Genomic DNA, 26,686 nt, shown 5'->3' with positions numbered 1-26,686 from the left:
AGTTTACGTAAAATAATCAGTAACAGGTCATTAGTGGTTAGGGTCACACAGCTAGTCAGTGGCAGACTAGGATCTGGGTCACTGGACTCCTCACTCAAAATCTACTATTTAATCAGTCTCTCAGATTAACCCACCTGGCATATGTACCTGGTGTGTGTGTAAAACTCTGATGTAATCAGCTGTACTTGGTTCCTTTTGGTGTTCCTATCTCTTTATTCAAGTGTATTAATTTCATCTTACTAAATCTTTAAAGTATCAGACCATGAGAAGGCATGAAGAAACCTGGGCTGAGAGTCTTCGCTATAGGAGACCTGATCTTGACTGTATGGCTGGCTTAAGACGTATCACATTGAATTGCAACACACTCATTGGTGACCTAGGTGCAAGTGCTTTTGCAGACTCTCTCAGTGAGGATTTATGGCTGAGAGGTAAGTTAAATGAACTTGTAAGATGGAAAATATTGAATTTTTTGATATTAAATATGCTTCACTCTTGGCACAGTAATGTTGTCCTAAGGTTTTTAAAAAAGCCTCTTTTTTCTAATAGGTTTTATTTTGCTTTTAAGCCTTTATGAAAGTTACATATATTCTTTATAGAAGATACCAAGTAACAAAAAAATAATACTACGTATAATCTCAATGCCTAGAGATAAACTGTTCATTTTGGTGTGTATACTTTCAGTATTGTTTTTTCCTGCACGTGTATTTGTGTGCTTAGAGTTACAAGAACAGAACTATAGTGCACTTACCATTTTGTAACCCTGCTTTTTTTATTTAATGATGTATCACGTAGTACTCTATTACATTGAGGCACAATAGTTTAATTCCCTGCTATTTGATATTTAGACAGTTTATGCTTTTCCCCTATTATAAACAACTCTGTAGTAAACTCCTTATGTATACATCTCTGTGTCCATTGAAGTTACTTTTGTTTTTTGGAGACAGGGTCTTTCTCTGTTGCCCAGGCTGGAGTGCAGTGGCGTAATCATACCACACTGTAGCCTTAAACTCCTGGTTCAAGTGTCCTCCCACTTTACCCTCCTGAGTAGCTGGCACTACAGGTGCACACTACCACGCCAGGCTAATTTTTGTATTTTTGTGGAGACATGGTCTTGCTGTGTTGCCCAGGCTGGTCTCAAACTCCTGGGCTCAAACAGTTCTCTCGCCTTGGCCTCCCAAAAGTACTGGATTTCAGGCACGAGCCACTGTGCCCAGCCTGAATTTACTTCTGTAGGATAAATTACTAAAGTCAAGTAACTCAGTATAATGTATTTCTTAAAGACTTTTGATACATGTCACCAATTTGCCTTCCAGAAATGTGCCATATTATAGTCTCATAAATGCTGGATTGTGTCTATTTTAAAACCTTAAACTTTACAGAAATGAGAACTCCCTGCTTTTTCTTTTTTAATGCAAATGGGATTGCTCTGTGAATTTTATCACTTTTTTCACTTAGTATAGCATACCTTAAATCAATAAGTTTACATTTACCATATCATTTTTAGTGCCTCTTCAGAGTTCCATTATGTTAATATGCCATAGAACACTTAGCTTATTCATTCCTATTAGATATATAAGCTATTTCCAATTTATCATTGTTATAAACAGTACTTTAATACGTGTCCTTGTCCGTGTCTCTTATTATTTCCTTCTGGCAAATTCTTAGAAGGAGAGTTGCTGTGTTAACAGAGTCTGCACATTTTAAGGGTTTTTTAAAAATGTGACCTTCACCAATCTGATAGAAGCATGATCACATTTAATTGTTTTAGTTTATATTCATTTGATTTACTAGTGAGATTTACTGGCTATTTTTATTAATTTGGCTAGTTGGATAATTGCATCCTATGCTCATTCTTCTGCAGCAAGAGTTTGTAAAGGTTGTACCATATTCTGTCAGATCCATATATCTGACTTATTTCTGTGTGTCTTGTGGTGTCTTAGGGCTTCATAGAATATTCTATGATACTCTGTTATAGAAGCATATGACAATTATATTCTAGGTGACTTAAAGAGAAGGCATTCATTTCTCACAGTTCTGGAGGCTGGGAAGCCCAAGATCCAGATGCCAGTAGATAGCTGTCAGGTGAGGGCATTCTCCCTAGCTTATGGAAGACTTTTGTATCCTCAAATGGTGGTGAGAGAGAGCTGTAGTCTCTTTTTTTTTTTTCTTATAAGGACTTTAATCCGATTATGAGGGCTCCACTCTCAAGACCTCAACTAAACCTAACTACCTCTCAAAGGCCCCACTTCCTAATACTACTACCCTCTTGGGGGTTAGGGTTTCAATATGCATTTTTGGGGAATACAGACATGTAGTCCATAACATGAAGTTTTGAAAGACTTCAGTTATTTTAATGTAATGGTATACACAGTGCTTTTGCTCTGATGTAATCTTTTTTTATACCTGTACTTTTGTGATAATCCTTTTGGGTTTAAATGAGTAGATTGTTCAGCCTCAGTGTTACTAGTATTCATGAGCATTTGTTTAGTTCTTTGACCTTTTACTTGAGGGAGAGTTCGTGACCATCATTTTTTCCTGATAGGTTTTTAGTATATAATCTCTATTCACACATTCTTTGCATTCATTATTTCTATCCCCTTAGAGTTCTTTCTTTGTCATTTTTATTCTAAAACTAACAGTTCTTACCTTTTTCTATTTTCTTTTCCCTTTTTTAATGTCATTTTTTGAGAGTCACTTGGAGTTTGAATTTGAATTTGATGATGAATCTAGTACAATTTCTGAGCTCCACCCAGTTTTTGCCTATGAGGTTTACACTGTCACTAGCATTCTTGTTAATTGTGAACAGATATTCATCCTGTGATGTTTTATATAGAGTTATTTTTCAACTCTGTAATTGTAAAATATGTTGGGTAATTTATTGGTGCTAAAGGGAGGGTAATCATGGCACATCTAAGAAGAGGGTTTCTTTTTTGTTTTGTGTGTGTGCATGTGGTTTTCTATTTTTTATTTTTTCGATACCCAAGATTGAAAACTGGCCATGAGTAGTCTTGGGCAGGAGTCTTCCAGGTGTGATTAAGTGGGAGTTGTCTGTATGTTAAATCTGTATAGAATTGGCCGGGAGAGGTGGCTCATGCCTGTAATCTCAGCACTTTGGGAGGCCAAGGCAGGCAGATCACGAGGTCAGGAGATTGAGACCATCCTGGCAAACATGGTGAAACCTTGTTTCTACTAAAAATACAGAAAAATCAGCCGTGCGTGGTGGCGGGCACCTGTAGTCCCAGCTACTCGGGAGGCTGAGGCAGGAGAATGGCGTGAATGCGGGAGGCAGAGCTTGCAGTGAGCCGAGATAGCACCACTGCACTCCAGCCTGCGCAACAGAGCGAGACTCCATCTCAAAAAAAAAAAAAAAAAAAAATCTGTATAGAATTAGCAAGTGACCTTTTGTCTTTTCTTGAAAGCTCTTGACCTGCAACAGTGCGGCCTCACCAATGAAGGAGCAAAGGCTTTGCTAGAGGCCCTTGAAACCAATACAACTCTGGTCGTTCTGGATATAAGAAAAAATCCACTCATTGGTATGTCACTACAATATTTTTTATTGACTAACAAATAGCAAAACAAAAATAATTTCTCATGTATTGACAGTTTCGAAAACATAATGTGTTTGCTTTCCTAATCTTACTCTTTTCTAATCTTGCACTTTCTTATGTTTATAGTAGATAATTTACTGATGAAAAGAGTTATACTTATATTGCTCTTGGCTGCTACTCTGAATAGAAGTGAACCTAGATAATAAATCTGCTTCCACCAAGTGCATTATTTTCTTCCTGTAGAACTTCTGAATTCTTGGAAATAGTATTTCATTCATTTGTTGATTTGACAAGTAATTTTTGAATACTTCTATCTGCTAGATACTGGTTTAGGCACTAAACATGTAGCAGTAAACCAGCTAGACAAAGTCTTGGTCTCCTAGAGCTTACATTCTAGTGGGGGAGTTATATCAGAACTCAGATAGGTAATGTAATTTAGATAGTAGGAAGTGCAAAAATACATTAAGGTAAGAAGACAAATAGGGACAGGTGGGACTATATTAGATAGGTTTGTTAGGAGACAGCTTCACTAAAAAAGTGACATTTGAGCAGATACCTGATTAGGAGAGGAACAAGCAATGAAAGATGCAGATAAAGTACATTCCAGTGATGAGGAAGCAATGAATATGTAGGTACATAGGTGGCAGGGTGGATGGAGTATTTAAGGAAAAGCAAGAAGGCCAACATGGTGGGAGCACTGAGTGAGGAAGAGCCTGGTATGCTACGAAGTCAGACAACCAGCAAGGGGCCTGATCTTGTAAGGTTTGAAGGTCATGGTAAGGACTTAGATAATTCTAAATGAGCTGAAAACCATGGGAGGATTTTGAGCTGGTAAGGGTTATATTCCAAGTAGTAATTCAATCAGATGACTTAGTGTGGAGAGTAGACTTGTAGGGAGCTATAAAAGGGAAAGAGGGAGACCAGTTAGGAGACTCACACTGATCCAAGTTAGAGACGGCTGTGGCTTCGCTTAGGGTGGAAGATTGGAGGTGGTAAAAAGTGGTTGAAGCAGGGTGTAGCTAACAAGACTTGTGGGGTATAAAGGAAATAATAATTTTGTTTTCAAGTCCTAGATGATTTTGCATACAACTGGGTGGTACTGTTTATAGAGAAAAGGAGGCTATGGAGAAGAGCAGCTTTGGGGATGCATCATGACTTTGATTTGTGTATATTTGGTGCCTTTTAGGCATCTAAGTGTCTGGACAGTGTCTAGGCTTTTGATTTCCTATTCAGAGGTATCTAAAGCTATTTTAGTTCCAAAGTGTTTACCTTTGATCTTTGCTGCTGCCAGAATAGTAGCCATAGGGACAATATGCATGTTGGCATACTTTATTTTGTTTTTGAGGAAGAAGTTAGAATAATCAAAGGGGGAAAAGATATATAATTACATTATATGGAATTCATATTTAATTTCATGGGAAAAGCAATAATTAGTTGGCTTTTGTTTTTAAATGGGAATAGCTGCTCATTGGGAAACAATTACTATAATTTCAATTTTTATTTTACTTTAGATCATTCTATGATGAAAGCAGTTATCAAAAAAGTTCTTCAGAATGGAAGCAGTGCTAAATCAGAGGTATATCATGTTTTATTTCTCTAGAAATAATTCTTATTTAATTGCTTTTCTTCTGGGATCTCACTATATTGCCCAATCTGGCCTCAAACTCCTGAGCTCAACGATCTTCCCCCTTCCCAGCTTCCTAGGTAGCTAGGATTCTAGGTATATACCACTGTACCCAGCTTTTTGTCTGTTTTTAATAAGATGAAACTATTAAGGCACTTTTCTGCCATCTTAAATTTACAGTCAAATCAAATGTCTTTTCTGTTTTTGTAAATACCATACGATTCTTTAATTTTGGGTCCCAGAACTGCTGATTGCAAACCTTTTATTAACTTAGAATATCTTAACAATTTCCATTTAAGATCTAACCCTCATAAATGATCTGTAACTGAAATGTAGTGTTTATTCTCTCTCTTTTAGTACCAGTGGATAACTTCTCCATCAGTGAAGGAACCATCCAAAACTGCTAAACAGAAAAAGAGAACTATAATTCTAGGAAGTGGTCACAAAGGAAAAGCTACTATTAGAATTGGTAACCTTTTTGGTCTTGGCTTTTTAATGCTACTAGTGTTCTAGTGTGTTAAAATCAAAATCTCTTCTCATTTATGATATTGACGGTAACAACCAATTTTGACTCTGTGCATATTATTAGGACTATAATTATTCTGATTATGAGAATTTATGGAATGTAGAAATAGTAAATGAATCATTAGGAAAGGGATGCTAGTGCTTCCATTTTAAAAATTACCCTTATTTGTTTTTCATACAACATGATTTTAGATATGTTTTCTGATTGATGATTACTTCTGATACTTTGCAGTTGAAATTTGGGATGCACTTTGATGACAGTTTTAGCAGCAGTGCGTTTGTATGATTTTGTTGTTGTTGTTAATGAAAAATTATCCTTTCATACTATAGAAAACAAAATCTCTTCCCAGTTCCCTTTTTTCCCTTTGTTTCCTCCTCCTTCCTTGCAAATTCTTACCCAAAGTTGTTGAATCAGGTAGCACCTTGCTTCTTTCAATGATGAAAAAACCTTAAATCGTATGTAATCCTTATAAAACAATACTGCAGGTAAGTTTATTACCCAGAGATGGAACATTTTAGACAAACATTCCGTAAATGTTTGCTATTTATAGTTTATTTAATCTGCCAAATAACAGTCTAGAATTTTGAAATTGTCTATAATTTTGTGACAGAGTAATGAAAGAAAACTTTATAAACTCTTTATCAACTAATGACATAAATTTCACATTCTCCTGAATATATAAATTTGGTATAATCTAGTTCTACTGATATTTTCGTTTTGTTTTTAAAGAGTCTTTAACTTTTATTTTCTAGAACACATTATCTTTAGTCATAAGTAGCCTTTTTTTACTGATAAGAATGAGTGACAGTGGAATAAGTTAAGCCAAATCTAATATGAAAGTGACCTTTTCTTGTAAGTAACTTTGAATTTTGAAACAGTAAAACCATGAAGACTAATACAGAGGAAACAAAATAATTTTTTTATGTTTATAATCATAAACATAAACATGTTTCCCAGAAAAAGGTTTGTGGTGACTTTAGTTACATACCCTGTACATTACGATCACCAAACAATTAATACCAGATAATCTTTTATTTGGATGCTACTTGAAATTTTTAAAAGCTATCACTTGACAATATCACTGAACTGTATGCTTAAAAATGGCTAAGATATAAAACAATTTAACATAAAATATAAAACATTGGAAATACTATAATTTTAGTAGCTAGTGGTATATAATTGGACATCATTGAATGAGAATTCAAAAAATCTTTTTTCTTAGCATGATTAAAGAAATTGGAAATGTAACTGAAGTTTACAAGCTCACTGAGCTATTTTAAGAGTAACTTTATTTCTTGGGCTTTTTTTGTATTTGCCTCAGTTATTTGGAGACACAGAGGTAAGCCAAATCAGTGTCTGGCTATATATTTAATAGGTGTCAGTGAGTATAGGGGTTATATAATTTATGTAAATTATGTTACATTCATATTGCAATTACGTGTGCAGACAGAAGATAGGAAACTTCCACTATAATTTTTTTCATCATCTAACAAGATAAGTAAATTAGTTTGGTTTTAACTAAAATTTCTGTTTGTGGCTGGGCACGGTGGCTCACGCCTGTAATCCCAGCACTTTAGGAGGCCGAGGCGGGTGGATTACCTAAACTCAGGAGTTGGAGACCAGCCTGGGCAACTTTACTAAAATACAAAAAATTAGCTGAGTGTGGCGGTGTGCACCTGTAATCCCAGCTTCTTGGGAGGCTGAGGCAGAAGAACTGCTTGAACCTGGGAGGTGGAGGTTGCAGTGAGCCAAGATTGTGCCACTACACTCTAGCCTGGGCGACAGAGTGAGACTCCTCCAAAAAAAAAAAATTATATTTGCATTACTTTCTACACACACCACAAACAATACACAGGAACATTTTTTTGGGATAATTATATTAATAACAGCATACAATGAACTGAGCTCCTATATATTTTAAGAGGTATATAAATTTGTCCAGAGAAATGGCACAACATGATGTGGTGATTATCAATAAGCTACACTATGGGAAATATTTGTCCTGTATTACCACATACACGTTCTTGTAGATGCTGTCCTAAAGCTGCTAAAGTAGATCTTACATAGTAAAATAGATTGGAAGGATAAATATAACCATTTTAATAAACTTGTATTATTTGTTCTCAGCGATATCAGAAACATATATTTAAATGTGAATTTTAATATATAATTTGTTTTAAATAAAATATTAATAGGTCTAGCTTTTGCTACCAAATGTTTCATAAAAAGATACTTGATTCTTTAATACTGAAATGTAGGATAAGACTTTATGCTTCATTCTTTTATCCAATAGGTTTCATGTGTTTGTTTTGTATTCTATAAAAGCAAATGAACACTGAAGGTGGACAGACATACAGGCGGCAACATTGACTCACCTACTACCCAGCTACCTTCAGTCTTACAACTTGGATAGTTTTTACATTATAAAATTAGTCCAGCTACCTTCACTCTTATAACTTGGATAATTTTTCCATGATAAAATTAATCTCACATTGAAATTTTGGTCCAATTCAGAAGGTTCTGTTTGGTAGGAGTCATGGGTATATCTATGTTCTGTCCTTGAGATTCAGGAATGCCAAAAATATTCTGAGATTTAATAACAATATTTCTGCATAATGCATAATGAAATGTATCACATATAATCTTTCATTCTTTGGGTTACATGTTTTATTTACTTTTTCATGCTCTGCATGTCTCATATATTAAAGTTATATTTTAGTTAAAGTGATAACTTGTTACTCTAGACAACTTATATTTTTAATTTTTATATATTTATTACATTTTTTACTTATATTTAAATATATTAAAATATATTTATTCTTATATTTATTAGTGGCCTATGTAAAAAGATATTTACAAATTGATCCTGATTTAATGGCCTTGGTGTCATTGTCAGGTGCCCATTGGTATTCTTTTAAGAGTATGCACATGTGCTAATTAATCTGTAGACCTTTAGTGCATCTTAATTCTTTCTTTTTAACACTTTCTCAAGTAGGATTGGCTACAAAGAAACCTGTAAGTAGTGGCAGAAAACACTCCCTTGGTAAAGAATATGCGCCCGCACCTCTACCACCTGGTGTGTCTGGTTTCTTGCCATGGCGTACTGCAGAACGTGCAAAAAGGCACAGGTAGGGTATTTTTATTTTCTATCTTTTAGGATAAAAATGGGATTCAAAATTCTTTATTTTGGAGCTTCTATTATGTGAGAGTTCTCTGCTTACGTCTATAGGGTAAAAATGACTCATGTGGCTTCTGCCTCATGAATCCTTTAAGGAAGAAAAACAAAAAATAATCTTAAGTAGGGTTTCAAGTTATTAAGTGTCACAGCAAGCTGTATCCTTGTGGGAGTCCAGAGGAAACTGAAATTATCTCCAGTTGTGCAGGTGAGGAAAGGTTTCATTTAAAGCATGTGCAGTTAAACCAAGTCCTATAGGACAGAAGTAGGAATTTGGATATTTAAGATTGGGGAAAGGGCATTGTAAAGCATAGGAGAGTGTTGATTAGACTTAATCTAACTCAGCCAACTGGCCTAACTCATTTTAGTGAATCATATTTAGTGAATCAAACCAGATATAACTAGTTTTAGCCAGTTACCTAGGGGGTAGCTATTCATAGTAATTTTTGTCAGAAGAATGTTTTTAAAATGTTGTACTATAATTTTATGCTTAATAAATGAATTAGATTACTATAAATTGTTTTCAAATGACTTTTAGTATTCAAGAAATTGGAGATTAACAATTGCTTAAGAAGACAGAGAACTGATTTTAAATAGGACTGGAAATAGGTGCTATGTGAAATATCTGTTCAGTTGCTCAGATTAAATTGAATATGTATAATCTTTATTAGGCAACTGATGACTATACTTATTTTACAACTGGTAATGTGAATTATTATTGCATAAACTGTAGTGCTGAGGCCCTGGTCTTTACACTTACATTTAATAACTGCAGTTTCATGTCTTCTTGAGATACTTACTCATTTCAAGTCCCATCTTGGTCACAAGGAGTTGTGAATTAGAGAACAATTAATATCACCAGTTAAAGAAGTTAAATTGGAAATCTGAACCATCCTGAACATAAGAACTACATGCATCTTCAGAGACTTATCCCAAAGCCATTCTGCTAAATTGTTTAATTTTCTCCATAGCAGAGTTTTCCAGGCCCTTATCTGGAGGTGATTTATTTCTATGCACAGTTATGTATGGATAGTCTACATAATACTAGCAAGTGTTATTACCTAGTGTTAACTGGTGGTGTATTTACATCAAAATATAACTTAATTTATCAATATCTCTTTAGGGGTTTCCCATTAATCAAAACACGTGATATATATAATCAGTTGCAGGTACGTAGTTACCGTGTTTATAATATGTAGGGGGTTGGAATGGGAAGGGTGGAAAATCATTCTCTGTGCTCTTTAAACGGAATAGAGTTTTACAAAAACATTTCCCTCCCTGAAGTAAATTCATTTAAAATTTTCTGGGTTTTCCCAGTGCCACAGTATAATCGTGTGGCTATGTCACACAATGGAGGCCTTGTGGTTTCATCTGTGTAGACAGGAAGTCATTTCTCTGGGTCTGCAAATTAGCTGTTGCCCCTAGTGAAACAAATTTGACCACCATTTCTCACCTGGCACATGGAGTTATCATAGTCAAGAATGTCCTTAAGTTTAAAAGAAATGTTTTTTGGGGATACATATTTTATATGTATATAAAAAAATATATAAATTATATGTATATATAAACATATATAAATTATATATATATAAATATGTATATAAATTATATATAAATGTATATAAAAATTCCAGATTCTAAATCCACAATAAAGCAACCAGTCCTAAAGCCTCTGCTTTCTCAGAGTTTTTCTTCCTCCCTTGTCAGGATCAAACACATTCCCTGTCATTCTGCATCATGGTATTAGAGCAAGCCAATTCTTTCAGAGTATCAGGTTTTCCTTTTCAATTGTTTTTAGAGACTGTAATTTCTCTGTAAAAGGTAGCACTACTGAGATGAAGGAGCACCTGTGTGTCGGTACTGCTCCTTGCATAGCCAAAAGTATGGGCGTGCATCTCATTCTACCATCTAGGATTTTCAGGTACTGCAGGATTTATGCTTGTAGTAGATACTGCATTCTCGTGACTTCTCTTCTGTACAGTTATGTATCCCGGCACTCTTCTTTTTGATCTGTGGACTTTTTATGGGATTGTGACACAGTCAATTTTGAAATATTTGGAAATATCATATTGAACAACATTCCAGTGGCATTGAAACTTGACAGGAGAATTGCATTGTTATTACAGTAGTTTTTGGCTTAAGAATGAGGAAAAGATGAGGTTTTTGATGTCTCAGTTTTAGTTGTGTGCATGTATTTGGTTAATTTTTTTTTTAATTCTAGTTTTTGTTTTATTTTGTAGAGACAGGGTCTTGCTATGTTGCCCAGTCTGGTCTTGAACTCCTGACTTCAAGCAGTCCTCCTGCCTTGGCCTCCCATAGTGCTGGGATTACAGACCATTCTAGTGTTTATTATTCACAGTTTAAATTATTCTTCCTTCTTTGTGAGGCCTCCACTGATGGATTTTTTCTCCTAAAAATCATACTTTCTTTAAGACTCTGTGTGTGATGGTAGAGAATAAATTTCTCATCTGCAGTTGATCTGAGAAAAAATGTTTACCCTGCCTCCTCGCTTGGTTTATGTGAAAAAAGTGTAATAAAATAATATAGGTTCTTTTCAGAAAGATTTTATTTAAGAAAAAAAAAATGGGCGATTCTAGTATTAATTATAAACCTTGTATGAGAGAATTATTTCAATGACATAGCAAGAATAGTGTCTTTTTACTTTGTTATTGATTGTGTTAGGCTAAGGAGTAGTGATAGACATTTATAGAGAATGACTTAACACTTCAGAAAGATCACTTTGATTAGATGTCCTTTAGTATTTGGTATTTGGTTTATATTATTATACAATCTTGTTCTCTTTCTTTAAGCAACCAGGTTTTCCTGTGACTGTGACAGTAGAGAGTCCTTCATCCTCTGAAATTGAAGAGGTTGATGATTCTTCAGAGAGTGTTCATGAAGTGCCTGAGAAAACTAGCATAAAACAAGAAGCATTACAGGTACAAAGCTGTCACTTTAAAGATATGGAGAAGATTATTTCAAACTCTAGTTAGTTTCTGGTGAAAGCTTGATTAGGCACTGGACAGCTTGCATGGGAATCCTTCTATCTCATATCCCTTGAATGGTTCTTTATCATAGAACAAGGTAAAAGGAAGGACATCTCTACTCTAAGAAATAAAAATTGAAACATGTCATCAGTAATCTATTTTCCTTTCCTTAGAATTATAGAATATTAGATTTAGGGAAGGCCTTAATGATCATAAGATAAACTCGATGAAATTAAGCCCTGAATGAATGTAACCAGCTGATTTAGGGCTCTTTGGGAGGCCTTAACTTTTTTGTGTGTGCTAGGAAGTCCACAATTAATTTTTTAGAATTAATATAATTTTCTTTTATATGAAACTTAGAAATATAGAAATAATTATCCCTTTTTTATATACTTACATTTAGCTTATAAACAACAGGAATTTATGTCTCACAGTTCTGGAGGCAGGAGAGTCTAAGATCAAGGCTCAGGCAGATTTGATGTCTGGCAAGGGCCTGCTTTCTGGTTCATAGATGGCTTTTCACCATGTCCTCACATGGTGGAAGGGCAGTTACCTTATTTTTATGTGACTATGGAAATCACTTTTTGATTTTCAAAAAAATGAAGCCTGATTTTCATTTTTAATATTAAAATTAATAGTATTTATATAGAAAAATTTTAAGATAATTATAAAAATGATAGAACATTAGAGGGAAAAATTTATAGATAATGTAGAATTGTCCCTATTATAAATGAGCACCTATAGTTTGTAGCACCTGAGTGGTTTATTGCTAAGTTCCAGAGGAAAAACAAAATCCTAGAATGTCTCATTCATGTTCATTATTGTTTTAAATGTGTTGTATTTATTTTCTTCACCGGGGATTAGGAAATTGTATTCTAAAAATGATTATAGCCACTGAGGAGACCAAGAAGGTTACGAAATACAACTTGGGAATTTCTGATTCAAGAGGCACTGAGAATTTTCTCAGTTCTTTTCTCTTTTAAGAACTCTTTAAAATGATGTTATCAAAATTTCTAACACATGTAAGCCTACAATAATCAAGAGAATTGAAGAGATTTCAACATATTTTTGAAATACAGGCGACAGATGGAAATGAGTATGAAACCGAATCAGTAGAACAGAGGAAAACCATTGACTAGAATATGCACAGGGGAAGCCTACAGCTCAGAGGGAATCTAATCCCTACTCCAGAAATGGCTCCATACACAGATATGCATATAGGAAAAAGGAGAAGGGAACTAGAAACGTGACTAACATAGAGGGAGCTCCTTGACAGTTTGTATGTGGAAGAGTTGACTCCCAGCCTTACCTGCACTCTCCTGAAATGAGATCATTTGACTTTGAAAAACAGTAAAGTAACTGGGGAGAACTAGGGTAGATAGTGTGGATTTTGCACCCTAGAAAAGGGTAGCTGAGGATATCCTGCCATACTGGCTACCCACTTCTTCATGCATAGGAAAAGCCAGTCATCAGCTCCCAGTGATCCTCCGCTCCCTTATTCTTAAATAGAAAATAACCATGATTCACCTGATAGTTGAATAAAACTCACAACATGACAAGGAAAATAAAAGATGAAAAATATGTCCTGGTAGGACCAGAGCTAATTAAGAGAACAAAAATACTTTAAGAAAAAACCCTACTTAACATCCTTAGGTTTGTTAAGTACAAGTATGAAAGATACAGCGCCTGTAAAAAAGAAATAGGGTGTTGGGAGGCTGAGGCTGGTGGATCACAAGGTCAGGAGCTTGAGACCGTCTTGGCTAATACAGTGAAACTCTGTCTCTACTAAAAATACAAAAAAAAAAAAAAAAAAAAAAAAAAAGCCAGGCGTGGTAGTGGGCGCCTGTAATCCCAGCTACTCGAGAGGCTGAGGCAGGAGAATGGCGTGAACCCAGGAGGCAGAGCCCAGATAGTGCCACTGCACTCCAGCCTGGGCGACAGAGTGAGACTTCGTCTCCAAAAAAAACAAGAAAAAAAGAAAGAAATAGGGTGTCGTTTAAAAAGGAATAGCAGAAAGCAAGGGTGGTCGCTTGGAAATTATAATGGTTGAAATAAATTCGGTAGGAATTAAGGAAATTTCTCAGTAGATAGAACAGAAGAAAGTTTGCCTTAGATAGACACATATAAGTAGACAGTCTTCATTGTAAAATTTCAAGATACTGAGAAAAGAAAGAAATTCCCGAGAGAAAAATACCAGTCACCTAAAAACAATAAAAACCAGACTTTATTATACTTCTCATCAGCTACCATGGATCCTGGAATTAGAAAGCTACCTCCAAAGTTTTAAAATGATTGTCAACCTGGAGTTTTCCATCCAGCCAAACTGTCAATCGTAAGTTGGGGCTGAATGGGACATTTTGGACCTCCTGCGCTATACTTTTTCTTGTTATTTGAAAACATAGTCCATCAAAATGAGGGTATAAACCAAGAAGGAAGATAATAGGATATCAGGGATCAGTGGTTTCAATGTGGAGAGCAGCGGGTCTGGATTTGAGAGGCTTCCACTGGTTGTGTGACTCAGAGCTTAAAAAAATCCTTGAAGCATATTACTATGTATTAGGCACTATTAGAAGGGAGGGGGAAAGAGAGAGAAGAAAAGAGGGAGGGAGGGAATCAAACTCCAGAGGAGGAGAAAGTTCTGTTGGCACGAAGATAAAGCAAATGAAACTATGGCAGTTTTTGAGCTACCACTGATGTACAAAGGGGAAAAATTCCACTTGAGCTTGTCCGCCCTTTTCAGTGGCACAGCAGTCAGTGACCACCTATCTAATTTGTTGTACAAACCAGAACACTTTTTAATAGTGTAAGCAGGTGCTGTTAACACTATCAAGACAAGGGTTGTAAACTGGAACAGTCCAGGGCAACTTAAAATACGCGGTCATGCTATACAAGGGCTGTGACACTGAAACTGTATAGAAGGCAGTGTAATCTGTATATACATGGAGATACAATATAACTCTGCAGTAGGCAGTATTAATTTAATCATGTAATGGGAATACTGCTGTGGTCTGCGGCTTTGATTATCAATTTGCATGTAATAGCAATAATAACTAACTTGTGTCACATTTAGCAGGTAATGGACACTGTTCTAAGTGTTTTGCTTATATTAATTCATTTGATCCTCAGAATAACCTGTGGTAGGTGTTACTACTATTAGTCCTACTTTTCAGAAAAGAAGCTAAATTTAAGTAAGCCCAAGCTGTACTTAAATTTAGAGTTGGATCAGGGATTTGAGCTTAAGCTTTCTGCCTGTTCTCTTAAACACTGATCTATCTGTCTCTCAAAAAACAAACAACTCAGCATATAAAACAGAATATAAATATTATTAATTTTAACAGTGTAAAAGCTAAGTTTGGAAGGTGGACACAGGTGGAAAGAAGGGACAAAAAAGTATGTTGTCCTTATTTTACAAAGCAGTGCATTGAGAGAGTTTAGAGTTGATAAAACAATTTAGATTTTTAAGTAATATATATCACTAGAAGTTGAGATCATGACCAATGGAAAAACTAATGGTGATATAACTTTATTGAGAGGAGTGGCTATAAGTAAGCAAATAAGAATGAACCAAACTTTTATTTAGTAAAGCAGAAAGTTAGTAAATAATGTCTGAAATTCGGTCATATAGTAGTTAAATAGTATGTTATTTAGAACTAGAGAAGGATTAAAAAGAAGAATGGTTGACTTAAACCTCCCCCACACAAAAAGCCAAGTAGCCCATAAATATGGAAAAGTATTCAACCATATAGGTAATCAGAGAAAAATGAACTGAAATCCGTATGAGATGCAACTACACTCCTATCAGATTGGCAAAAAATAAAATTTTGTAGTGGCAGGTATTGTAGACCTGGAGTGTAATAAGAATCTTCCACCCTGCTTATATTGAAAGTATAAGTCAGCACACCTACTTTGGAAAGCATTTAGCATTGTCTGTCAATTGAAAGTATATAAATACCTTGTGACCCAACAAGTCATCCAAGGGTACATGCACCAGAAAAACAGGTGCAAAAGGGTCCATGTGCATTATTTTTAATAGCCCAACCTGAAAACAACCTAAATGTCCATTAAGAATTAAAAATTAGATTGTATTTGTACAGTGAGAAAATTATAAAAGTAATAAAATTGAATGAACAAGAGCTACAGGCAACAACAGATGAATTGTAAGAACAATGTTGAAAGAAAGAAGATACAGAAGTCTGCATTCGCTATGATTTTCTTTGCATAAAGTTAGAAGTAGGCAAAACTAGATTGTTAGGGATGCATGCATATAAAGGAAATGATCATTAGGAAAATGAGGATGGTGTTTAATTCTGGGAGAAGGAGAGGGGCTTGTGATGAGTAGAAAATATGGGGGATTACAGAGATGCTGGCTGGTTGTACTTGCAAACTTGGGTTTATGGCTACATGAGTATTCCCTGATAGTGTGCTTTATGTATTTTTCAGTATGTTTAGCATATTTTGCAATAAAAAACCTGCTTAAAGAAATGGTTGCCTCTGGGAAACTGTGTGTGTGAGTGAGGAGGAGACGATTAACTTCCATTTTAAGCTCTTCGCTACTAATTCTATTTGTATGTTTATTCATTTTGCATTGATTGAACATACTCTATATACACCAGGCACTCTTCTTGGTTTTATGTGTGTGTTAATTAATTTACTCCTTTCAAGAGCCCTGTGATACGTGAATTTATCTCCATTTTATAGATGAGGAAATTAAGACCTAGAGTTATTGAACTTGCCCAAGGTTATACAGCTGATGGGTAAGGCCAGAACTTTGCCTCAGAGAATCTGAATTTCCAAAAAATAACCTAAACGAGAAATTTAAGTACTAATTAGTAAGCAAAGAAATGCACATTTAAGGAAGACAGTAACCTTTTATCTATTAGAGAAAAACACACATTCTGTCTTTAACACACACATAAATCTTATATTGGCAGGGATTTTCTCTATTCAGCAATTATTTATTGGTTGTCTGCTTTGTGGTAGACACAGATGCTGGGGATAAACAATAAAATATACTACCTTCTCTTGAATATCTTGCACTTTAAGTGGGAAGGTAAGCCAACAGTTAGAGTAGAGGTGATATATCCAAGTGATAGACTGTTTCATTGCCAGGAGCAGTATAAAATCTTAGAAATCTTTCGAAAAGCAATTTGGATGTAAGTATTGCAAAGCTTTAAAAATGTTTATTTGCTTTGACCTAAAATTCCTTTTTTATTAATTTATTGCAAGAAAATTATTCTAAATATGGGAGAACAAAGCCTTCATGCTTAAAAGTGATTATTTTATCTTATAATGTTGAAAAGTTGAAAACAGTCTTGTTAGCCATAAAGGAATGATTACATGAACTAATAAGCTGGCTCAGTGGAATATTTTGTAGCCCACTAAAAAAGTCAAAGTTGGTCGGGCGTGGTGGCTCACGCCTGTAATCCTAGCACTTTGGGAGGCTGAGACAGGCGGATCACGAGGTCAGGAGATGGAGACCATCCTGGCTAACATGGTGAAACCCCGTCTTTACTCAAAATGCAAAAAATTAGCCAGGCGTGTTGGTGGGCATCTGTAGTCCCAGCTACTCGGGAGGCTGAGGCAGGAGAATGGCGTGAACCCGGGAGGTGGAGCTTGCAGTGAGCCGAGATCGGGCCACTGTACTCCAGCCTGGGCGACAGAGTGAGACTCCGTCTCAAGAAAAAAAAAAAAAAAAAGTCAAAGTTATGAGTTCTCTGATTCAATGTTAAATGGAAGAATGTCTAACATAAAATTGGATATACAGTCTTCCCTCAGTTTACTCAGGTTATTATTCCATGACTCCATCCTCCAGCATATACCCAAATCCATGCATGCATGCTTAGGCCTCACAGTTGGCCTGTGGAACCAGGGTATATAAAAAAGTCAGCCCTCTGTATGAGGTTTTGCATAGGAGAATACTGTATTTTTTTTTTTTTTTTTTTTTTTTTTTGAGACGGAGTCTTGCTCTGTCGCCAGGCTGGAGTGCAGTGGCCCAGTCTCGGCTCACTGCACCCTCTGCCTCCTGGGTTCAAGTGAATCTCCTGCCTCAGCCTCCCAAGTAGCTGGGATTACAGGTGCGCACCACCACACCCAGCTAATTTTTATATTTTTTGTAGAGATGGGGTTTCACCATGTTGGCCTCTATCTCCTGACCTCATGATCCACCCACCTCGGCCTCCCAAAGTGCTGGGATTACAGGTGTGAGCCACCGTGCCCAGCCAGAATACTGTTCTTGATCTGCATTTGGTTGAAAAAAATCTGCATATAATGAGTCTGCATACTTCAAGCCCTTGATGTTCAAGGGTTGTTGTACAGTATAACATTTGATATTTCTGGGGTTGCATTCCAGAAAAAAAATCAACTCTTCCATATATAGAAGAGAGGAAGAGGAGCAGCTGTCAGGGAGGAAAATTACTACAACACTTTATCATTAGTCGTTTTTAAGTAGTGGAATGTTAAGTGATTTTACTTTCTAATTGTTTCGTTTCATATTTCCTTATTTTCTTTAAGGAACCTGAATTACTCTTCAAAGGAGTACTGAGGAGGGTGCTTTCATAAAAATGTAACATTATGTTCTCACTTCCTCCACTAGAGGGAGAAACAATTTCATGTAATTGTGCTTTGATGTGATTTTTAGAACTAGTTAGGAATGTAGGATTTTAGTCTTCTTTCTCCAGTTGTGATAAGTTTTTTGCTTATTTGCATGTTTGGTTAGAAGTTCTTTGATAACAGTTCTAAATATTGAAACCATTATGTAAACAGTAAGTAGAGGAATTTTGCAATTTGTTTTTCCTTTTTCCCGTAAAAACTTGGTTGGCTTTAACTGATAATGAAGCATTAAAGAATTTGTAGTTATTAGGGCATTTACTGATTTTTCAAACGTGTTCTGAGTGTAAAAATACATGCCCTTTGAGAAAATTTTTGAAAATCGTGAAAAACATTGAGGGAAATAAAAACCACCTCTGCATGGTACACACACCTGGATATTTTGTAATTTGCACTTTTATCTCAAAAAGGTATCAAAATATTTTGTCATATCATTGAATGCTCTTCCACATCAGAGAATCTTACTTAGCTTATGGACCATCTCCCAAGAAAAACGACCTTCATTAACTCTGGTTAAGACCCGTATCATTGTTTTTAGTGGCTCCATAGAACATTTCATCATATGAATGTGCTTTTTTTTTTTTTTTAAACAATCACAATTTGGAGGCTTTTAGTTACAAACAGTCCTATGACATTATGTTGGTAGATAAATCTTTGTCCACATGTTTGGTGATTTCCTTAGGGTAAATTCCCAGACATAGAATTGGTAGTATTTACTGAAGACGACTCCAGAAAGTGGTACCAATTTCCTTTCCTAACGTAGGTATATAGTAGAGTTCCTTCCCTCACTCTGGAGGGAATTGGAGAATCTCCATCATGGCTAATTCCTTTTGTATTTCAATCTTTACCAGAAAGAGCCCCATCCCTTTTAATTGATTACTTGATTTTTAATTTGCTGTTACATAATTCAGGTGTGTTAAGTGTGTTACTAGGGCTTCCTATTATAATGGATCCACAAATAAGAATAGAATTTCTTTTTCATAGCCTTAATTTTTATTTCTGACTCAATAAACATATGTGTATGCCTTCTATGGTGAGCTATCACAAATTTATTTTGGAAAGAGTGGGATTTAAATCTGTAATGTGAGAATTTGATATGTTTTTGGTAATTAATTTCCCTAGCATGGTATGATATTATACAGGCAGTAGGTTGTAATCCTGATATCTGAGTTCACTTCTGGCTCTGTCCCTAAACACTTGGTAAGCTCAATAGCTGGAAGAGTTTTGGGGATCGTATTGGGAATTAATTACAATATTTACTTTATTACTTAATACTAGGAAAAACTGGAGGAGTGCCTAAAGCAGTTAAAGGAGGAAAGAGTGATAAGGCTTAAGGCTGATAAGCGAGTCAGTGAGGTAAATAAAAGTTTTCTTACCTTTTGAGAGTTTTTTTTGTTTTTGTTTTGGTTTAACTTTAACTCATACATACATACATACATTTTATAAACTTTAAAGTGAGACAATACAGTATATTGCAAATTGGTCACACTATGTTAATGTTTGTATTTACTTATATTTGGTGATCGTGTGATCTGTATTCCAAAAAGCACGTTTTTTAAAAATGTAAAACTTGTAGTTTGTTTTCTTTTCCTGTGCTTTTATATGACTGGAGCTTATTTTCTGTTCATGATGCATCAATTCAAGAATGCATTTATTAGGCTTATACTGATATACAATTACATAAAAGATGGGGATGAGACTATCTACTGATGGTGAATTAGGAAAATGAATAAATAAGGTAAAAGATAATGGAAAACTGGTAAGAATGCAATGAAAGATAAAAATCTATACCATGAGGACTAAATTAGGTGAATGTGCATAAGAGCACAGCATAAGCTAGAACATTCTATATAACTATATTATTACAAAGCAAGTTTAAGGAGGAATTTTTGAAAGTATATGCATTGGTTTGTAAGACAGTTAATCATTCAGTAAAAGTTGAGCACCTGATTGTATAAGGCAAAAGGTGCATTGTGAACACAATGGCCTTTCTGAGAAATACCAGAGTTAGACTTATGTGTAGTATTAAATAAATAGATGATAAAGGGGGATGGTGTGCAGGAGAGTACATATTTTCAAGAAGCAAAGGGGGAATATTGGTAATTGTACAGTTAGTAAATTGGGTCTGAAATAGGACTTTTAAATTTATTAAGCATTTTACTGGCAAAAATTAGTTCTTAACAGCCAGATTGTAATATGCTTACTCTTTATTTCGTTGTCTAATTTGAGGGAAACCTTACACAGCTAATTTTTAAATATAGAATGATCCAGGTATGTATTTAACCTGTTAGAAATGTGATCTTTTTGAAAGATCATTAATGAAATACTGTTTATATTGTTTATGTAGGAGGTTTTGCCACTTATCTCCGGGTTTTGATTGTTATGTAATATGGTCTGTCTTTGCTGGTGGAGAGTTAGATTAACTGCAAATTAATTACATTTTTAAAATGTTTTATTTTAGTTTCATAAAAACTATTTTGGTGATAATGAGAGAAAATGATGTCACACATTTTCAATCTTCTTTTATAGCTGGAACATGAAAATGCCCAGTTAAGAAATATAAATTTCTCTCTATCTGAAGCCCTTCATGCACAGTCATTGACAAATATGATCCTGGATGATGAAGGTGTTTTGGGCAGCATTGAGAATTCTTTTCAGAAGTTTCATGCTTTTTTGGATCTCCTTAAAGATGCTGGGTTAGTTACTTTCTCCCTATGACATTCGTCCCTCCATGACTTTAATGGTGTTTTGCTGAGGAACTTGAGCAATTTTTATAGCTTCCTGAAGTCATATTTACTGTATAATTATAAGTAATACACTTGATTTTTTAAATGTGGAATTAATTTTAAAAGAAATGCGAAATGACAAACCTGCCCAATATGAAAGAGTAAACTTACCTGGCTTGGTGGTTTGCACCTGTAATCCCAGCTACTTGGGAGGCTGAGGCAGGAGGATCACTTGAGCCCAGGAATTCAAGGTTAGCCTGAGCAACATAGCAAGACCCCATCTCTTAAAAAGAAAAAAAAGAATAAGCTGTAGATAGAGTAATTGGTTAAGGGTAATTCTTGTTAAAGACTAAATTGAAGGTAGTTTTAATTGAAAGTATTCAGGAATGTATAGGAATTTTTATTTTATTCACTTTGCTTGTTAAATAAATTTGAATTAAAATTAACTTTGTCTTAGACATTAAAATTGTTATTAATCTGCAGGGTAGATATAGATAGAGATATGGATCAGTGGTCCTCAACCAAGAATGATTTTGCTAAAAGAAGATACTGAAAGAGAGTTGGAGGTAGATAATTGATAGAGTTATGTTTTGTAGGTGAACAGTTTGGTGAGGGAAGGAACAAACATTCTTGAGGACTGGAGGAAAGGTGGTATAGATGTGTGGGGATGAAGGTGAGAGGCAGTAGGTATGCAGTAGAAAATGCAGCTTCTACTGAGACAGTATGTAAAATAGGGAATAAGTAAGGAAATGAAGTCAAGAGGTATCTAATACATTGTTGGGGGAAGAAACAGTGCTTAAAGGATTGTACGATCTGATTTGGTTCATCTCAGAGGATAAATGTGGGAAGATCTGAGAAACTGGGAGGGATGGGGGTGTGGTCTGGAGTAGGATAATGGGTTTTAAGATTTTAGAAGTATTTCATGGTCATAGGTTCTGGGAAATGTAAGCTGTTCTTATGTGATTCTAGTAATCCTTGCCTTTTCCTCCTTTTCTTCTCTTGACCAGGCTTGGGCAGCTTGCCACAATGGCTGGGATAGATCAGTCAGATTTTCAATTACTAGGTCATCCCCAGATGACTTCTACTGTTAGTAATCCACCTAAAGAAGAAAAGAAGGCACTTGAAGATGAAAGACCAGAACCAAAGCAGAATGCCCTAGGGCAGATGCAAAATATCCAGGTAAGTGAATAGAACAGAACTTAGTGATTCTACAAGTGATTAGCAAAAAAGGGAATTACTAAGAGAGAAAAGAATAATGATCTGTTCACATACTCGGGGACCAGAAGCATCTTTGGGGTCCTTTCCAAGACTGAGATTAGTAAGTTTGTACCCATTTCATTATATTGTATTGTTGTAAATAAAAAATAAGAAAGTTATTTTGAAAATTTATGATTTAAAGTAGACTATCCTCAGTGAAGAAATAAAAGAGTAGAGAAAATATTTTAAATTTTAAATTTTATAAATGTCTATTCTATTCATATTTCATCTAGGTTTCTATTTGTATGCAGTCAGCTTACAATGAAGGAACACTAATGAAGGTACAAGTACTGATATAGATAATTTTTCAGAATAAGTAATTCATATATAACAAACAGGCAGTATATTATACGCATCATCTAGTTATGGGAATGGGAGGGGCAAACTTGTCTGCCACAGGAATCCCCTGCTGCTTTTCCTCTGGCCTTACTTGGAGCCCCCATCTCCCATCTCAGCCAGTCTCAGACTGGTCTTGGCAACTGACGACTTGAAAACTCAGTCTGCTTACAAATTGGATACTGCTCACATGTGCATAGAGGATAGGAAAGAAATTAATTTTCTTATAGAATAAGGTTCTATTTTTTTTAATGAGGGAGTGATAAATTAGTAATAATTACGCAAAACACAAAAGTCTGAAAATGTGCTGGACCTACCTCTGGATATAGCTAAGTTGAGTTGGCAATCACTTGGCAAGATATAATTAGGGGAAAAATGACCTGGAAATCTTCTAAGATCACAGAATAACATTGATGTTTTGAACTTGACTTTTTAATGGTTGGCTTTGTTCGTCACTAAATTTTTGTTTTGTTTTTCCTTCTAGTTTCAGAAAATTACAGGTGATGCTAGAATTCCTTTGCCTCTCGACTCCTTCCCTGTCCCAGTTTCTACTCCAGAGACCTTAGGAACTTCCAACGACAACCTGGGAGTCCCAGCCGCTGAGCAGCGGCAGGAGTCTTTTGAGGGATTCATTGCTAGAATGTGTTCTCCTTTACCAGATGCGACTTCTGGAACTGGAAGTCAAAGAAAAGAAGAGGAGTTGTCCAGAAATAGCAGATCTTCTTCAGAGAAAAAGACCAAAACAGGTGAATATACCAAAAAACACTCTGGTAAGAAACACCCTGGAAAGGACCTGCATTCCTGCTCTGACTCTCCTGAAAACCGGAAAAGCAAAGGAACTGGGGAAACTAGTTCTTTGGTTAATGAATTAATTAAAAGTAGGTCTTTGAAAAAATCTGTTTCTGTCAAGAAAGAAAATAGAATAGTGACTGTTTCATCCAAGACAAATAAAAGTAAATCCAGTCCACTAGAACATTCTGAAAGTGATACTCTTGGATCTGATTTTGAATTTCAAGAAAGCATCCATTCTCTATCACGCCTTTCATACGACTAAATATTTTGAAATTATGTTTTTGCCTTTAAATTTTAATAAATTTTTTATGTTTTTATTATGGCATATGGTGTCTTAAAATATAGGATTGGAAGCCACTAAAGGAAGATTTCTCTGTACTTTTTATTATAATGAAATTTTTGGTCTATTTTTCCCTTTGATAGTTTACAACGTTCATTCAGCAATTGTTTACTGAGGGGCTAGTATGTATAATATCATTCTGGGTGCTATGGCTTTCAGCAGTGGACAAAACAAAGCCTTTACTCTCAAGGAACTAATATTCTGTGGAGGGAGAAAACAGAACAACAAAGGAGAATATGATGAATAGAAAGGGATGGGAATGAATAAATGGAATAATTTTACCATTTGGTTAAATGTGGAAATAAATATATATCACATGGCCAGAAGCCATTGACATATTCTAATATATAACCAGAGCAGTAAACATGTCTAGATGCTTAAGCATGTTCATGGATTATAGCAACCCTATAAGATAGGGAACTATTAATATTATTATGCCCATCTTATAGATGGGGAGCCTGAGGAGACAGATTATGTGAATTGCCCAAAGTTGCACTGCTGTAAATAGGTGGTAGGGCTGGGATCTGAACCAGAACCCATACTTTAAGCAGCTATTGTGTTTCACTGTTAAGAGAGGAACCACTTAAGGAAGATTCCAAGAAAAAAGCCTATGAACACTATAAGTAGAAAAGAGTGGCGCTATCAGAAAGCACACCTAGGTAGAATTTTTTAAAGGCAGAGTTAGTAAGAGTATGGACATAAATCTTTGGAGTAAATATCCCTCCCTGGTAAAATATGCATAGGTAAGTCCTTTCCTACAACCAGACTATGACTTGAGAGATGAGATGAGAGAAAAGCTGGAGTGTTGGATTTCTTCTGGATGGTCTTGCCTGATTGTTATCAAAAGGGCTACTACATTACTACTGAGTTCATTAATCATGGATTGACTGTTATGGGAATAAAACAATGAACAAGATGTAATCTTGGCCTTTTAACAGTCGGGTGAAGGGGAGACACACAAGCAGATGGTGTAATACTGTATATTACGTTCTATGGTGGGAATGCTGAGGGAGTTTAGTCAGTGTTTGGGGAAAAAGGAGGAGAGCAGTGGGGCCAAGAAAGGCCAACTAAAGAGACCAAAGGTCGTGTTAATTTCTAAGCTAAGTCTTAAAGGACGAATTAGAGGTTGGTGAATAAGGAGATGAAGGGGAAGGATACTCAGGGCAGAGGGAATAGCATGAGTAGAAGTACAGAGCTGTAAGTGTGAGTATGTGTGTTTGAGGAACCACAAACACAAGTAATTGAGAGTTACCGAAATGTCATCAGGCACTGGCAGATGTCGCTCAAGGAGGCAGCTAGGGGAACGAGATTGGGTTTTATAATCCACATTGCATGGAGCTGATTCTTTTTCTTCAGTAAATAATGAGCTAGTAAAGAATGGAAATGATATGCTCAGGCTTGCATTTAAGATCATTAGCTTTAGGCTGATACATTAAAGAAGTATGGAGATCAGTTTTCCACACTCTTCTGAAGAGCGTTTGTCTTTGATTTGTAAATGGGACTTATCTTCCCACTTCTTCTCCTACTGAAATAATTTTTAGACCAACATAAAGGAAACCCATGCATAAATAGAATTAGGCAGGTTTCTTTCTTTCTTTTTTTTTTTTTGTCTTTTGAGACGGAGTTTTGCTCTGTTGCCCAGGCTGGAGTGCAGTGGCGCAATGTTGGCTCACTGCAAGCTCCGCCTCAGCCTCCTGAGTAGCTGGGACTACAGGCGCCCGCCACCATGCCCGGCTAATTTTTTGTATTTTTGGTGGAGACAGGGTTTCGCCATGTTAGCCAGGATGGTATCGATCTCCTGACCTCGTGATCTGCCTGCCTTGGCCTCCCAAAGTGCTAGGATTACAGGCATGAGCCACCGTGCCCGGCCGCAGGTTTCTTTAGTAGTACTTCTCAGGGGTGCTAGAGGCTAATGTTCATTCTGACTCTTCAAGACAGGTATGCAGCCTTCAAGATATGGTATGCAGCCCTTCTCAAATATACTTGTTTATAGAATCCTTTTTAAATAGGAGTGCCTAACAATTGGTGCCACGAAATGCCAGTTTGGTAACTTATGACTTAGCAAGAAGAGAAGGGGATCTAAAACAAGGTATAGATGAAGGGAGGGAATAAGTTTTAATCTTATTTTGGCAGTTAAATAAGATTTGGTTATGGGAAATAAGGAAAAGGGCAGTGGGTGGACTTGTGTTTCTGTGACTAAGATTGGGTGGTGGTGTCATTGAGGCTGGGAATATGGGATAAAGAACTGCTTTGGAAAGAAGAGTTTAGTTTGGGACAGGTTGAATACATCACCTGTAAATTTCAGGAGGAAATGACTGCTAGATGATTGGATGTGCATGTGAAGACATGGAAATAAAGAATTTGAAAGTCATCAGCACATATAAGCAGTAGTTAAAATCGTAAAGTTGATGAGAACACAGAATTGTGGGGACTGTCAAAGTTTAAGTGCTAAGCAAAGAAAGGATTCTGAGAGAGACAAGTGATAAGAGTGTCAAGAAGGAAGAAGAATGGCCGGGCGCGGTGGCTCAAGCCTGTAATCCCAGCACTTTGGGAGGCCGAGACGGGCGGATCACGAGGTCAGGAGATCGAGACCATCCTGGTTAACACGGTGAAACCCCGTCTCTACTAAAAAATACAAAAAACTAGCCGGCCAAGGTGGCGGACGCCTGTAGTCCCAGCTACTTGGGAGGCGGAGGCAGGAGAATGGCGTGAACCCGGGAGGCGGAGCTTGCAGTGAGCTGAGATCCGGCCACTGCACTCCAGCCTGGG

At 36.0% G+C, this 26,686-nt stretch overlaps 1 protein-coding gene across 13 annotated transcripts in view; it reads left to right on the top strand.

Annotated features, from left to right (window-relative positions):
* Positions 1-26,686, top strand: part of LOC105498718 (centrosomal protein 78) — a 53,141-nt gene that overhangs the window by 7,748 nt on the left and 18,707 nt on the right. For 2 of the 13 annotated variants that reach the window (XR_011612422.1, XM_011770998.3), the window contains exons 5-17: positions 254-428; positions 3,420-3,533; positions 5,060-5,124; positions 5,530-5,641; positions 7,020-7,037; positions 8,691-8,826; positions 9,997-10,042; positions 11,684-11,812; positions 19,745-19,822; positions 20,996-21,162; positions 22,200-22,371; positions 22,683-22,730; positions 23,270-23,531. Coding sequence is in view for 11 of the 13 variants with exons in the window: in XM_011770998.3 (XP_011769300.1) it covers positions 254-428; positions 3,420-3,533; positions 5,060-5,124; positions 5,530-5,641; positions 7,020-7,037; positions 8,691-8,826; positions 9,997-10,042; positions 11,684-11,812; positions 19,745-19,822; positions 20,996-21,162; positions 22,200-22,371; positions 22,683-22,730; positions 23,270-23,531 (1,522 nt within the window). In the remaining 2 variants the exon portion in view is untranslated. Of the gene's footprint in view, positions 1-253; positions 429-3,419; positions 3,534-5,059; positions 5,125-5,529; positions 5,642-7,019; positions 7,038-8,690; positions 8,827-9,996; positions 10,043-11,683; positions 11,813-19,744; positions 19,823-20,995; positions 21,163-22,199; positions 22,372-22,682; positions 22,731-23,269; positions 23,895-26,686 lie in introns of those variants that run through there. The other 11 variants (XR_011612423.1, XM_011771001.3, XM_011770989.3 and 8 more) reach the window with 10 other exon arrangements.

This window comes from Macaca nemestrina, chromosome 14 (genome assembly GCF_043159975.1).
Source record: "Macaca nemestrina isolate mMacNem1 chromosome 14, mMacNem.hap1, whole genome shotgun sequence".
Lineage (NCBI taxonomy): Eukaryota > Metazoa > Chordata > Mammalia > Primates > Cercopithecidae > Macaca > Macaca nemestrina.
Note: the sequence above shows the minus strand (reverse complement) of the source record. Positions and strands in the feature narration are given on the sequence as shown.